The 16,056-nt window shown below is 38.0% G+C and overlaps 1 protein-coding gene across 3 annotated transcripts in view; it reads left to right on the plus strand.

Moving 5' to 3' along the window:
- FOCAD (focadhesin) overlaps positions 1 to 16,056 on the plus strand; it is a 92,895-nt gene that overhangs the window by 48,019 nt on the left and 28,820 nt on the right. For all 3 annotated transcript variants that reach the window (XM_015653065.2, XM_033511375.1, XM_033511376.1), the window contains 6 exons: positions 1,510 to 1,644; positions 2,016 to 2,066; positions 3,776 to 3,859; positions 5,313 to 5,445; positions 7,826 to 8,014; positions 8,248 to 8,369. In XM_015653065.2, the coding sequence (XP_015508551.1) occupies positions 1,510 to 1,644; positions 2,016 to 2,066; positions 3,776 to 3,859; positions 5,313 to 5,445; positions 7,826 to 8,014; positions 8,248 to 8,369 (714 nt within the window). The remainder of the gene's footprint in view (positions 1 to 1,509; positions 1,645 to 2,015; positions 2,067 to 3,775; positions 3,860 to 5,312; positions 5,446 to 7,825; positions 8,015 to 8,247; positions 8,370 to 16,056) is intronic.

The following is a 16,056-nucleotide window of genomic DNA, read 5'->3' on the forward strand; positions in this document are numbered from 1 at the left end:
ATAATACTAAACCTACCTTTCTCAATGCCTTTGTGGAATATCTTCATAAACATACCTTTATTTGATTTCATTACAAAGATCAATTTGTATTTCTCAATGTCTTTGTTTTCTGTTGCTTTGTTTTAATATTTGATGCCTGAAAGACATTTTCACAGCATTTGATCAGACTTTTGTCTTGATTTGCAGTTTTTCTCTTTAGATGGCTGAAAATTATACTTCACTTTGCCACTGATATTTTAAAATTTTTGTCTAGACTTTGGTTCTAAGCATACATGGTTTGGGGTTTGAGGTTTTTCTTTGTGTGTCTTGGTTCTGTGGTGTGGGTGGGGTAGGGTAAAGAGAGTTATAGTTTCTTGGGGTTTTTGGTTTTGTTTGTTGGGGTTTTTTGTTATTTATTTGGTTTGTATTTTTTCCTGTTTTGTACTCCTTTTGTTGCAGTGGAGCCTGAAATCTGAAAGACAGGTAGTAATAACAGATAAGTTATAGACAGAATTGTTTGGGTACAGGGGCAAAATTGTCAAATGTTCAGTTCCCCACAGATAGCAATATTCAGGTTTGCTGAAATACGCCATGGAAATTAGTTAAGTTTTCAGGAAAATACATGGCTCGTTACCAAGAGAAAGCCTGGGAAATTGAAAAAATCTCACAAGGAAGAAGGAGGAAGTTTTAGTACCAGTATTGCTGTCTAGTCAACATTCCTGAGAAACTTGACTACTACTTTTTATGGTTTCTTTATATAATTTTTCAGCTAGAACTATACCACTGACTATCTTACAGACATTGTCAGTGCCTAGAAATGCAAAATGTTGTAATGTGTAAAAGTACAATGCTTGTTGAGCTGTCATGCAGATCTTTGAAGGTGAAAAGAAGCTGGGTGAGAGGTGTGTTGTTTCCAGAAAAGAAATTACGTATCCTGGATGACCAATTATGTGTCTTATTGTGCTCTAGTTATAGTGTAAATGCATTCAGTATTAGGTATTAGTGTTTAGTGTTTATTGTAGTTTGACAGTTTCCAACAGTTTTCTGGATTCCTGAACTTCTATGGTTTGAATTTATTCTGCAAATCTTTTTGGCTTTTATTGTTTTTAAAGAGTAAAGGCATTTTGTTTTGGAGGCTCCCAGCAAAAATAGATTCTTCTGTGGCTTCCTCTGCTTTCATCCTATTGAATTCTCAGAGACAGCTTGCTTTTTAGCTAATTTCACCAAGCTGAGTAGAGCACTAATGTGGTATGAAGATTCATGTACAGCTCTGTATATTGCTAACAGTGTGTTAAATACTTGTACTGGTAGTTGCTTTCCTTGGTGTAGTACTGTGCAGTATTAGTGTGTTATGTCAGTTGATCTACAAGTAAATTTTTAAGATGCTTGCTTTTTTTTTTATGAACCATATATTAATTTCTGTTCTCAAGAAGGAAGGGCAAGGACAAGGGAACTGGAAAGAAACATTGTTTAAGTGAATAAGGCCTAAGGGATAGCTCTTAGTAATGATGCCTCCCACTTTGCTTGCAGGTTGTTTGTATCCGTTCTACATGGAATGCTCTGTCACCAAAGCTGAGTTGTGATACAAGACCACTCATTTTAAAAGCACTGAATGAATTGTTTTCCCTGGTTCCCTCACTAACAGTGAATACAAATGAATTTGAGGTATGTCCTTATGGACTAAGATGACTTACTCTTTTAGTGTATCTTTGTATAAAACTTTACATAGGCCTGCTTGATTTTGATAAAATTGCACCCACTGCCTAGTTCACATTAGTCAAATGCACATTTCATACAGTTTCTAAGTTTTCACTTGAATTAGTGAGTCCTGGGAGATAGATGGGAAATTCCAGTGCAAGGTTAATCCATGGTTTCCCACTCACAGAATGCAAGGACATGTGAGTTCAAATCTCCACCCCTTCCACCTAGCTCAATGTATATTGATGTGGCAGTAAGTTGTTTCAGGTAACTGCCTCTATTTCAGCAGCTTATTTGGTCAAAGAAAATATAAATGCATATTTCCTTTGCTTCTGTAGAAATTCAAAGCTCAAGTTATCAGCTTCCTTTGGAACAATACACAGAACGAGGTAAGTGATATAATTGAAAATATTAATTTCTGATGTCAGAAACAGGATATTAAGTTTTGTACTTTTCTGTCAAGACAGAGTTAGAAATCTAATTTTCTAATAGGGTTTTGTTCCTGTTGCTTAACACTGTTTCTGAAGCAATGCAATACACGTAGAAGGTGGTAACTGAAGGTTCTAACTTCTGTAATTTCCAAGGAGACAAAACAAACCCTTTGCCACGTCCTTACCTTGATTCCTGGGGCAGTTTTGGGTACCACAATATAAGAAAGACATTAAATTGTTAGCATTCAAAGCACAGCCACAAAGATGGCAAGGGCCTTGAGGGGAAGCTGTGTCAGGAGTGGCTGAGGTCACTTGGTCTGTTCAGCCTGGAGGAGACTGAGAACAAATCTGACTGTAGTCCACAACTTCCTCACAAGGGGAAGAGGAGGGGCAGGCACTGATCTCTTCTCTCTGGTGACCAGTGACCGAACCTGAGGAAATGGACTGAAGTTGTGTCAGGGGAGGTTTAGGATGGATATTAGGAAAAGGGTCTTCCCCCAGAGGATAGTTGGGCACTGGAAGAGCCCCCCATGGAAGAGGTCACAGCACCAAGCCTGACACAGTTGTTTGGACAATGCTCCCAGGCACATGCCATCACTCTTGGGGATGGTGCTGTGCAGCCCCAGGAGTTGGACTTGATGATCCTTGTGGGTGCCTTCCAATTCAGCATATTCTGTGATTCTCAGAAACTAGTTTGGCTTTCCCTGGAAAATTTCAGCCTTAACGTGGTGAAGCATGTTAATGCTGCTGTGATAGCCAACTCCATTCATTTGTGGAGTATTGTAGTGCAGTAGGAATGTTGGACTATCATCACCATGGGGATGGTGGAAGAAATGTATTTTAGTTTAAGACTAAGACTTCTGTCAGCCTATTTCAGTGAATTTTTCAACCCCTTGGTTAATCCCAGATGACAGTTAAGTACCATGCAGCCACTTACTCCCCTTCCTTGTGGTGGGATGGGAAGGAGAACTGGAAAAAGGTAAACCCCATGGATTGAGACAAGAACTGGCTACTAAGTGAAATAAAGTAACTGTGTAATAATAATAATAACAACAAAAATAACAGTAACAGTAACAGTAGTAAAGAAAGGGGATGTAACAAAAAGACAAGGAGGAATAAAACTCAATTACAAACAGGTATTGCACAATATAATTGCTCACCACCCACTGAGGGATGCCCAGTCCATTCTTGAGCAATAATGGGTACCCTCTGGCCAACTTCCCTGAGTTTATATACTAGGCATAAAATTCTATGGTACAGAATATCCCTTTGGTCAGTTCAGATCATCATTATTGGCTGTGCTCCCTCTGAGCATTGTGTGCACCTGCACAGTGGCACAGGAAAAATACTGAAAAGTATTTGATTTAGAGTAAACACTTTTTAGTAACAGCTTAAAGGTCAATATATTATCAACATTATTCTCATAGCTTGGGTATTTCTATCTGAAGTAGAATGCTTGTTATCAAGCCTAGATAATTGGTCTTGCTACTTTTCATTGAGTATATAAAAAGTAAGCAATTGAGAGTGTGCCTCAGGAAAATGTTGAAGTCTTCTTTTTTCAGCATTCAATGGTTACTTGATAAGCTCTTTGTATGTGGAGTTTCCAGTAGGTAGCAATACTGTATGCTGTGTTTGTGACTTTGTTTTTCCTCCTGTTAATTTTTTAGGATGCCCTTGTTGCTATTTCAGCCTATAAATCACTCTCATCATTTGACTCTGAAGAACATACAATTCTTCATCTCCCTGAACAGGTAGCCATGTTATATGTTTGATAGCAAGCACATCTGATACGTCCATGTGACATGGGTTATATCTTTTTGAAAGGAAACCAGTCCCTATGCCTTCTCTGCCAGAAATTCAGGACAGCCTCCTGAAGGAACACAGGCTCCTGCTGGTGACATGAGATGATGTCATGTGTGATTGGCATAGCTAAGTCTTGTGAGCAGGGAAAGGCACAAATGAAAGTTGGTCACGAGGTAGTTTTTCTTCTTTTGTTATTAAATTAGAAGCTATTTTTTGGGCAGCTGATTTGCATTTTATGCTCTTCTGTTAGTGCTTGCATTTGAGTCTTGACACTAAGCAGCTCTTGTGATCGCTGTTTCTTGCATTGCAGTCACACTCATGGATAGGGCTCTTGTTCCTAAGACAGGCAAGTCAGTTTCAGAAGTGGCTTCAGAATGAAGCTGAAAAGTTTTCCTGTGTTTTTCTTCTGAACTTTCACAGCATAGCATTTTACTTTTTTGTCAGTAAAGGTAGTCTGAAGGGAGTTGAGGTTCTTACTAAAAGGCTTTTTAAGTATGTAGAGGGCTGTTAAACTCTGAAACTTCTGATTAGGTGACTCAGTAACCTAACAAAATGGAAGAGGACAAGGAGATGAACAAAAGGTCATCTGGGTGACTTTTTCTTTGTATGAGAGACTAGACAGTACTCAGTAACCCACTGGTACTTTATGGAATAGTGAATCCTATGGCTTTATAGTAAAGGTTTTATTTACTGCTTCATTTTATGATGGACTCCATTTGTGTGTTGTAACTGGCTATTATGAAAATGCTGAAATATGCAACTTTAAAATTAAAAGACATACTTCGTATAAATCAGTGAGAAGAGTTCAGCATAAACCTTACAAAGAATGTTTTACATAGAAGACCACAGGACAGAATAAGGGAATTATATAAACTCTGCTGCAAGACTAACTTTTTCACATTAGTACATAGTTCTGTATTACTAGTGCAATTACTTTGAGTTGTATTACTGGTGCAGTACTTTACAGAAAGTAAATGAATATGTTTTAATTGAAAGCAATGTAAATATGTTGCAGTTTTTCAAATTACAAAAACTATCTATGTAAAAGTAGTGTCTAGCAAAAATGGTTTATTTATATTAAAGTGCCAATATAAAATATTGTTAAGCTGAAGAAGAATCAGAGTGCAAGTAAAGTTTTATGAATATTAGTTCAACTGTAAGCTGATTAATTTTATTTTTACAGATATTTATTTACACAACCTGTGATTTTTACCCACTAGTGTTTCAGTCAGGTAGAAGAAAAGCTTTTATTAATTAAGCTTCAAATTTTTGAAATGGGGTGGAAATTATGAAATCGGGAATTTTTCATATTTAGTTGCTATTTTTCACACTTGGAATCATGACTGGTAATGAGAACTTGAGGTTTCTGTGCTGACATTTAATTTTCTAAAATTTTTTCAGGCACGGCCAGAAGTTAACTCAGTGGAAGAGATAGACATGAATGAAGATGAAGAGGATCAGGAGGCAAATCTATTTGTTCCGGGTTCTTCATATATCAAGCTGTTGTCTCTAACACCAGCTGCTGTTCTAGGAGGTATAATGTACCCAGTGTTTGAGGTCACTTTGGGGATACAGAATCACAGTGACTGTACAGACCTGTGGCTCATCTAGAATAGAGTATCACATTAAAGTGCAGCTTTTCTCTTTTTTTTGTTAATAAATGATGGAGAAAAAAATGTGAAGTAAAAAATAAAGCCCACAACCCATTTCTAGGAAGATGGTGTGACAGATGTCCTGATGATAGGGAAAAAATGTTAATAAAAAAATTATTCACCCATCCTAAAGGGAAAGCCAGTTCCTTATTAATACTTTAAGTATTCATTGTTTCGTCACAGTGTGACTTCAGTAGGGAGGACTGAACAGATAAGGGCAACTTTGTATTTTAGCCCAGGACAGATTGAAGGAAAATAAATTTGATATTTATTATTTTGTAAACAGAGCATTAATAGTATAAAAACAATGCTCTACACAAAGGCTGCTTAATTGATTAAAATATCATTGTTAAGCTTAATGCATAATTGTAGTGATGCATATTGATACTAAAGTAGGCTTCAACTGATGGTCTCTGGTGGATACACTTGTTCTGAAACCTGTGCAGTTGAATTACCTTCAGTATTTGAGATTTTTACCATTCACTTGATTACTTTCAGAATGCTCATTGTCTTAGAGTTACAGGATTTGAGTTACTGTACCATGACATAGACATTGTTATTTCAGTCTTTTACTACATACATGGGATCTTCATGTGTGATTGCAGCCTGTAAACATTACTGTGAGATAGTAGGTGGTGTTTTGTAGTATTTTCCCCCAGTAAGGGTTTCTAAAATAAGCTATTCATCGAACTCTGCATGCATTGGCATCTGGAATTTGTGCAGCCTAACCTAGAGAGTCCTAACTACTAAATCCTGGCAGCTTTACGGGGAGAATGGCATAACCTAGTTCACTGAAAGAGAATGATGTATCTTGACAGAAAGCTCAATCTGTGTATTAAAACCAGTATCAAAATAGTTGAATCCAAACACTCATTGAGCAGTTTGTCCTTCAGAGGTGTCTTCTAACATTGTTAGTTAACAGAGTCCAGAACATTTGAGCAAAACCTTCAGTGATTGGCTGGAGTGGTTGTTGAGAGTGAATTGCTTCACTGAAAGACTGTGAAAATAGATTAATGAGTGAATGTCCAAGACAGGCCAAAAGCCACAGACTCCCTGTTCTATGGGAGCTGAATCTATGTCATCTCATTTGCTGGAATTCTAGTGGTGCGTGTTACTGAGATTAGTAACATGTAACTACTTTCATGAAGCATTGGAAAGTGGAGCTTTAGGTAGTATTTTGTCTCAAAAATACTCCTTTAAAACTGGTTTGTCACATCAGTTTTCATATTGTTTCTATGTGTTAGATTCCCAGGATATCAGAGGAGTATAACAGCCTTATTTTTTTATTTCAATTGCTTTTCATTCTGGGTGCCTGAGACTCTTCTCAGGCCTGGTAGTCAGAGAATTAAAAAGAATTCATAGAAAGAACTATAAGCTTGATATCACTGCTGTTGTTGTTGTTAGTAATAGTAGTAGTATCCTGACTGCAAAGGAGATAATGATGATAATAACAGCAACAATAATAATAATAATAAAAATATTGTTCATGTGATGCTAGTTATCTATCTTTACCCTCAGATTTATTTCAGTCACTGAAATACTGTATTTCTAGTATTTATTGCACATCTAGTATTTTTGCTAAATTTATCCAGATTTCGTAGTTGGGGTTATATTTGTCAGTCTACAGCCTGCCTAAAGAGTTGCTTCTGAATGGCTTATATTTATGTCTTCTGGCATAACTGGCGAATGCAGTAACATGACAGCAGTGATAGGGGGTCTCTATCTGTGTGAATGGTTTCCAGCAGAGAAATAGCTCCCTCTTTCAGCAAATTTCTTCCCCATTGTTGTAGCCGTCCTAAACGAAACACTTTCTATGAAAAGTCTAGAGAGGTAGATGGATAGTGTTTTCATGTCAACAAATACCTTAATACCTATTCCTCCAACAAAACTGAAGTGTTGAGGGTTGAAGACAAAGACTTAGAGTTTCTGTCTTTCTTTCCAACCTTAAGTATACTTATGTCAATTTTGAATAAAGTAGCTTTATACTGGAACTTCCTCACTTTTTTTGGTTTTAGCAAGTTCCCATGTTTATCAGCAATGCTGTTTACAACTTCATAGACACTACAGCTCAGGATAAAAAATCCCTAGATATAGATGTCCCTCATCCCCATGCTACAACATCAGATTTAGACAGCTGCTCCACAATGAAGTGCAAAAAAAGTGCTGGTGTCATTCTGGGCTTTCAAGGGTTAGTTTTGTCTCTCAGTCACCAGCCTCTCACATTCCCTTTCCTCTTACTTCATTGCATTGCACTTCATCAAGCATTTGAAGAGTTTGCAACATCACTTGTGAAACAGGAGATGACCAGCATGCCTCGTGCTGTGTATCATTCTGCCTTAAGAGGAGCAGCCACACGCTCAGACCAGGGGAAGACAGTGGCAGGTGTTCCAAATTTCTTACTGAAAATGTATGAGAGGAACAAGCAACCAGGCATGACACCAGGCCTTGCAGGTAAGCTGTCACTTTCTTAAAGTAGACAAGTATGCATGTTTTGACCCAAAGATTTCTATTAATCTGAAGGTGAATTAACTTAAGAAAATATGGTTTATGCCCCTTAAATATGTTTGCATATTCTTTTGAATTGTTGTCTTTATTAAGTTAACCTTACTTTGCTTTGGATTCTCCCTTGGCTCTGAGTGAGTGTTGTCTTTGACTTTTCTGTTCCCTTTCCCTCCGTGTTCCAGCCGGCATGTTGCTGTGTTTCGACCTCCCTGTCCACATGGGCAAGGATGGCAAGCCTATTAATCGATTTCTGGCCAGCAGGGGCCGCAATTTCCAGCAAATGTTGGTCGCCCTCATTCATGAGGTAAGTTGTTGCTAGCTTTTCTTTGCTTCACTTCTCAGAACTATTACACCTCCTTCCCTGCTTTACAATCTCTTCTGTTTACACCCAATTGGGTGTTGGTATCAGCTAGTAGTGGCATGTGTGAATGTATCATAATTAACTGAAAATTTTGTGCAGGACAGCTAGAATCATAGAATTACCAAGTCTGATTGTCAGCCTGTCACCCACCCTCACTAACTTTAACTTAACTTGTAAATACTTTTTTTTTTTTAAGTGTTCACTACTGAAATGCCTCTTCTGAAAATCAGAAAAACAGACATGTGATCATTGCCTTTTTCTGCCTTGCAGACTGCTATACATATATGCCTGATACCTGCCATGTGTAACCAGTTGTAGGTGAATAGCAAGCTTGAACAATGATGGGACTCTGTGGGGAAACAATATCTACACCTTGCTAAGACTTGGCTTTTTTTTCTGTCTGTTGAACATTTCAGCTCCCTGACCTATTAGACTTTTGCCACGAAAACCATGCAGTTACTTTTGGTGTGGTTTTAGAAAAATGGCATTAAGTAACCCCTCACTTAATCATTATGGAAAAGAAAGTGCTTGTAATGAAGTCTGTCAGAGCATTTTGAATTATGGTGCTTTTGAATATCAAAGTCCATCTTTGAAAATTTTGGGCAACAGTAAAAAAAATATAAACAGTTCTACTGGATCCAGGGAAATAAGTGTTCCTTTCCCAACTTTATGCCAGTGGGAGCAGCAGCTTTTAACACAAGTGAAACTGTGTTCAACTTTTAAAAGTTTGTAATATAATTCTATTAATAGACATTTTATATTTCTTAGGAGCTACTTACATGCATCTGGGGGGGTGATCTGGGTCCTGATATTTTTGTGACAGTCACCCAGATGCAAGGCATATCTACTGTGAAGTTCTCCTATGACCCTACTAAAATACTGATATCAAGCACTCAGTCGTGAAATAAATATAGCACAAGTTTTGAGTGGGAAGGTTGCATGTGCAGAGTTTGGAGAGTTTTTGTGTAGAAGCTGAAAGTCTGACACTAGAACACAGGCGTGTGCCATGTATTGGGACTATGTTCTGATCCTGTGGTGCACCCACATGGCTCTCTCTGGGCTTTGCTCTCAGGTCCTGCTTCAGCATGTTCACACTGTGTTTGTACTGGTTAACTCCCTCAGTCTTTCTGGAGCAAGCAGACCAGTTCCTTCTCTAACAAACCTGTGTGCAGCACAGTTTGCCTGAAGTTTCCAGTCAAATGATGTATATGTGTGCCATGGTGAAGTACAGTCTTCTGCTTCCATACCATCTCTCAAATGCTTCCATCTGCTAGCATACTTCTACATACAACTTCTGCTTTCCATATAACATTCTAATAGTTTTCATCCTTCAGGACTGAAAAGGCACAAAAAATAATAATCATGTCTTATGGCCACAGACACACCACATGGATCCCAGTGGAAGTTAGGCCAGGTATACAAAGACAAAAGCCAGTCTGCACCAGTTGGACTGGAGTGTAGAAATCCATCCCTGACTCTGTTTCATAAAGTCAGTGTCAGTGGGATTATGAAGTACTTTGGATGACAAGTTCTTCTTGCACACTAGAAAAAAAGGTGGGAAAAAACCCACCTTTGAGCACTGATTTCAAGATATCTAACCATGTATGCAGATTTAATAGATGTTTTCCATTGTGATATCTTTTCTGCTAAAGAATGAAAGGAAAAACTGGAGATAATACCCCTCATTATCACAGGAGTGTGAATTAATGAATGTTTTCTAACTATTTGGAAGCTCCAGCAGAGAGCACTAGGGAAAGTTCACAGGGATATTTCGTAAGTCAGAGGAACGGATTGAGATTAATGAGTTAGGAGTGAAGCATGAGCTTCCATAGTATCTAGAAATAAAAGCTCTGCACTGTATGTGATTGTTTCATTCAGACAATCACACAATTGACATTGACAATTTATGACAGAGGTTCTGAAGAAAAACATGTTTAACTATGCTATCATAGAAGGCATGTATGAAAGTTTTATATCAGTCAAATTATAATAGGATGAAGATCTGTTCTGAACTTGGTTTTAAACACTTGCCTGTTGCCCTAAAGCATCAAATAAAATCCTCATAAAAAAATAGTTGTGTGTACTAACAGTGATTATAAAATCCAACAGCATATCCAAAATCGGCTTTTCCTATGTGAACAAGCTACCTTCATAGAAACACAACTTTAAAATGGTTTGCTGGACAATACATGGCAGTTTTATTGTGGTGAATGTGGTGAACTGGATTAAGTTAGTGCATACACAGAATGACTGGAGACAGAAATAATTTGCTAAGTCTCTCGCTACTTTACCAAGTTGATTGATTCAAGGTGTAGTAAAACTGAAAACTAATCCAAATATGTTTGTGTTTTAAATCTAAACACAGAATATCTTCAGACAATGCTAACTGCATGCTTTCAGCAGAAAACTAGAGTAAATATAAACCTTGATTAAAAATCAGTATTTCTGTTCTCAGTTTACACTGCTTTAAGAGTTTTTTTCTTATGTTTTTACCCTTTGTACATAGAGATAGGGTGGTCAGAAAAGAGTTGTTTGGACCTTTGGCTAGATGAGAAGCAAGTTTAGTCATCAAACTGAATTTCATGCTTTAATGTTTGTTTGGCCTTCAGTGTTCTTCTGTGGAACAGAGGTTAATAGTAAAGACAGGGAGCCTAAGCTATAAAACTGCCAAATTGGTCAAAAAAAGTTTTGTATTAGTAGGACCTAAGCCCATTTTATTCATGCAGTCCTATAAGAATTAATGTGTTTTTGCAACGTCATCACTCCACAGTTCAACACATCATACTAAGCATTTGTTTTAGGGGTTTAAATTACCCAAATAACACTTCTTTTGCTACTGCTTTGACTCATTATTTTGGGAGAGGGAAGTTGTAGTGGTTAATCCTTATAGTGACATTTTAAGGAGTGTTCTGTTAATAAGAAGTCTTAAAGTTGCATTTGAAGCATGGAGATCTGTGTAAAGCTCTGAATAATTAAGTCTAAGGTCAATGTAAACATCAAAAAAATACAACTAAGTGGAGATAGTAGGCATCTATTTTTTTTTACCTCAAAAAATCTCCAGTGGTCAGCATTTTCTTAGTTAGGACTAAGGAGTCACCACCATGCTGGGATAATAACATTTTTGTGTATTCAGTGGTTTGATCTATGCTCACAGCTATAAAGTATGCACGTACAGGTTGTGAGTCTGTGTATATATAGTTGCCATTATTGCACTTAGATTTTAGCATCTGAGGCAAGGTGAGGGGCTTGAAAATACCTGTTTCATTTTTATGAGATTCCTTGTGTGTCAAACTGTGATGCCTGGTATCCTTCTACCAAAAAAAATGGGCTATATGACATTTGTATGCAGAGGAAATATTTTCTTTCTCCTCCCACTCCCCCTGAGAGTGCCAGCAGGAGTGGAGGGGGTGGGCAGGAGCTGTGTGTTGCTCTGATCCAGGGGTTTTTCCAGATGCCTTCAGTCCCTTCTGGGTCACCAGAACTGACACCTTGAGAAGGCTGACCTAGAACAGAGGTTAGACAGAGTTAAGAATAAAGTAGGTATTTATTGAAAGGCCTTAAAGGACACACCTTGGGCAGAACAAGAGCCTGGCCAGGGCTGCACCCAAGATGGACCTAAAAGTGGTCACAAATTGAACAGCTGGTCACAAGGTCTCACATTTTTATAAGTTTTGGTCCATCTGCATATTGGGGTTAATTGTCCAATCACTGCTTCAGATTATGAAGTCCCTTCCTTGTTTTCTCTCTTCAGTCCACTGTTGTTTATGCTTTTGGTCCTGAAAGTTGTAACAATCGTCCTTGATATCGAGCTGGAAAAGGAATTGTTTTGTCTACCTACCCTGTGTAGAGAGCTCACTAACACTTAATATGAAACTCAGAACTACACACCTAGGCAGCACAGAATCTGGAACATATGAAAACTAAAACTTAAGGCATCATTTGTATGTTGAAAAGTCCTTAAAACATACAGATAACAAATACCTGGGTTTAGCTGCCATTCAAATTGAACAGTAACAGCAGCAAAAAGATAATTTACTATTCAGCCTTAATGGGCCATACCTCTTCTATCACCTAGGTGCTATTCTAGCTGAGGAATTGGATGCATCTGTGATATTGATCAGCAGGATCAGATTAAGATGCAGAAGGTTTATATTACTTGAATGGGTATTTCACAGGAAGAAGAAAATAGGTTCAATAAACTGTGATATGATTCAAATGCTGGCTGTATTGCTCTTTAGTGGTCACTGGTGAGTTGAAAGAGGAAGATCATTACCCCTAGAAATGGGGATGTGCTGTTTGATTACTAAACAGAGCTCGTCAGTCTCTCTCTGAGGGCACATGTAAGTTACTGTAGTCAGAGTGGTCAGAAGTATAGACCATGGGTTTTCTTTTTTCCTGTGGCTGTCTGGAGCACACTCTACAAGAAGTCTCTGAATATTGCCTATGACTGTTTCAGGTTTTGCAAATAATGTTCATAGAAATTTCATAGGAAATTCAGAATCATGTAATCTGTTGTGAAAATGATTGAGGATGAATAGTCACATATGTTCACATCATGTACCATATATTCTGATGGTTCTGTTCATGTGTATTTTGCATCAGAGTTACTAGGCTTTCAGCTAGCTATCCATCTTTTTGTTCTTTAGTGGAGGTGAAGAGGACAGTTCATCCTGCAGGCATAAAGCACAGAGAAAGACTGCTATTGGCAGAACAGTGTGGTAGATGGTAGCTTTGGCACTCTGAACTGGTGCAATTTGTAGGGTTTTTTTTAAAATGGAAAATGGTCTTGCCTTTGCATTTTTCACAATATCAAGTGCTTTCAGTGTGTTGGAAATAGCACAAGTTACTTTTCCCTATTTATGAGCCATATTTACAGGCACAATTGCAAAGTTGAGTTGCAGAGGTGAGTTATGCACTATTAAATGGTACAAGTAATAATCATGTTAGGCACTCTGTATACTCATGGAAGAACCATTCCCTGCGTATTTTTTAAGTGTGTTCAATTAGATGTGCTGTGATGACATGCATTTTTGGAAAGTAAAGTGAAAAACTTCTTCTGTGCTTTTCTTTCCTGGTTTGGTTTTGATGTAATCAAGATACTCAAACATTTATTCAAACCTTGTATGGAAACATTTATTCAAACCTTGTACCTTAAGATGATTATTGAATTTTCTGGAGCAGAATTCATTGTAGAATGCATTCTTCTGTGCCTAGAGGGATGTAGCACCAAATATTAACTAGTTTGTGCTGGTTTCTGCTACTGAATATACTGAGTGTATTTCAAAAACAGTATTCAGAAATAAAGTTTCTGACAGATTTTTGTTTTTCTTTTCCTTAGTCTACTGTGTCTTAGAGAAAGAATTATTTTTTTTCTCACAAAGAAATGTTAGGGGATGGATTTGGAAGTATATGCAATCAAGTATGTTAAAAAGACCCTCTAAACAAAAGTTAAAATTAAAAGAGAGTCTTGTTTCACTATTTCTTTGATACAGATACATAATGCTAGCCTTATTTATGAAATCACTGAGGTGGCATTTTATATGTCCCATATGTGAGCAGAGAATTTAAATACATGCCTAAATATTTCACTGACATAAAGGTATTGTCCCAAACCAATACAGAAGTAGTGTATCCTGGGTTTGCCAGCATTATCTGTCTTGCATTTTGACCAACATAGTCTATGATTTTGTGTCTTTTCAGGTAGACATGTCCTTCTTAAGCATCAGTTGAAAGGCTCAGGTTACTAGCTCCAAGCTCATGCCATTTCTTACTGCCTCAGATATCAGATCGCAGCTCTTCCATAAAAATTGCTTGGCTGGTTTTGATCTGGCCGTGTGATGTTCCTAAGAAAAAACCTGCATCATGTGCCAGTGTTTCACAAGCACTAGTCCTTGGTTATCAGTTCCCTTGAACAGTACTGCATATATGAAAATCTTCAGCACTATGTCCAGTCATTTTCAGTTGTAGATGAATTTTGAGTGTTCTTTGTTATGTGGAGATTTCAGTCCCCTTCTTTCCTTATATTCCACATACATGCAAAATTATTACTGCCATAAAGTTAATTAATGAAAAGCACCTCAGTGGCTCTGTTGTTACCAAAAACATCTGTAAATTTTAAGTGCTTCTGATATACCATATTGTCTAGATGCTTAAAATGTCACAAGATGCCTAAAGCTTTCCAATGAATTCCTGCATGAGCACCTGCAGTATTTTGCAGGCCTTTTTTTGTTGTCTTTCACAAGTGTGGATTACATGGTGAACTTCACAAATCACTACAAGACCAGTTAAACCTGTATCACAGAATCATTTAGGTTGGAGAAGACCGCACTGGGGGCAACCTTTGACCAGTCACCAACTTCTCAACTAGATCATAGCACTGTGCCACATGCAGACATTTCTTGAACACCTTCAGGGATGGTGAATACATCACCTCTGTGGATGGTCCATTCCAATGCTTAACAGCATGTTACATGGAGAAATTCATCTTGATGTCCAGTCTGAGCCTTCCCTGGCACAGTTCATGTATTCTTGTCCTGTCCCTAGTTGTATGGGAGAATAGGCTAATCCCCACCTGGCTACACCCTCCTTTCAGGTGGTTGTAGAGGGCAGTAAGGTCCCAGTGATCCTCATTTTCTCCAGTCTACACAACCCCAGCTCCCTCAGCCAGTCCTCACAGGACTTGTGCTCCGGATGCTTTACCAGCTCCGTTGTTCTTCTCTGGACACACTCCAGCACCTCAGTGTCCTTCCTGAGGTGAGGGGCTCCAAAAATTAAAATAGGATTCAAAGTATGGTCTCCCCAGTTCCAAGAACCCAGAGACAATTACTGCCCTTTTCATGCTGGCCGCTCTATTGCTGATACAGGCCAGGATGCCGTTGGCCTTTTTGGCCACCTGGGCACAGCTGGCTCATGTTCAGCTGTCTGTTGACCAGCAGAAATCTAAACAGTCTAATGCACAAGTCTAAAACAGTTTCAGAGTAGAGGAGGAGGGGAAGACTGGACTTGTTGGAGATTCCTCAGGAATCAACCCAAGGAAACCAATTCTAACTGGAACCTGACTGCTCATAAACTTTTAGAAGAATTGATGAGCAGAGATGAGAAGGATGTATGAATATAGTTTAAACTAAAAGGAAGGACTAGTGTTCATGAGTCCTTATTGAGATGAGATTTCCTTTTTTTACTATAGGTCATATTTGTATTGTCTGTGAGATAGAGTATATTATCTTTTCTGATCGACTTTGAGAATGTTTATATTTGTATAGGTCTATTAGTATTTATTCACAAGTCTTTCAGGTTCACTGAAAGCAGTGGACATGGAGCTGTAGGATGGTCCTTTGTTATTTGTTAAAAAATCCAAGTGATGAAAGAGTACTGACTGCTTTGCATAGATCATTAGGGGCATAAAATAGAGATGAATAAGCAGGATGACTCAGGAAAATAATGATACAAGGGGAGGTCAGTTATTTATCTTGGCAAACAATTTGCTTTTAGAAACATCTAAGATACCCACAAACTATGAAGAAACATTTGCCAGTGCTGCTAAGTGTTGTGCTTATTGCCTCATAGAATTCCTCTGTCTCTCTGGGATCAATTATTTGTTGCATTACCTGCAACTACTTTTGACTGGCCT

This window comes from Parus major, chromosome Z, assembly GCF_001522545.3.
Source record: "Parus major isolate Abel chromosome Z, Parus_major1.1, whole genome shotgun sequence".
NCBI classification, from domain to species: Eukaryota; Metazoa; Chordata; class Aves; order Passeriformes; family Paridae; genus Parus; species Parus major.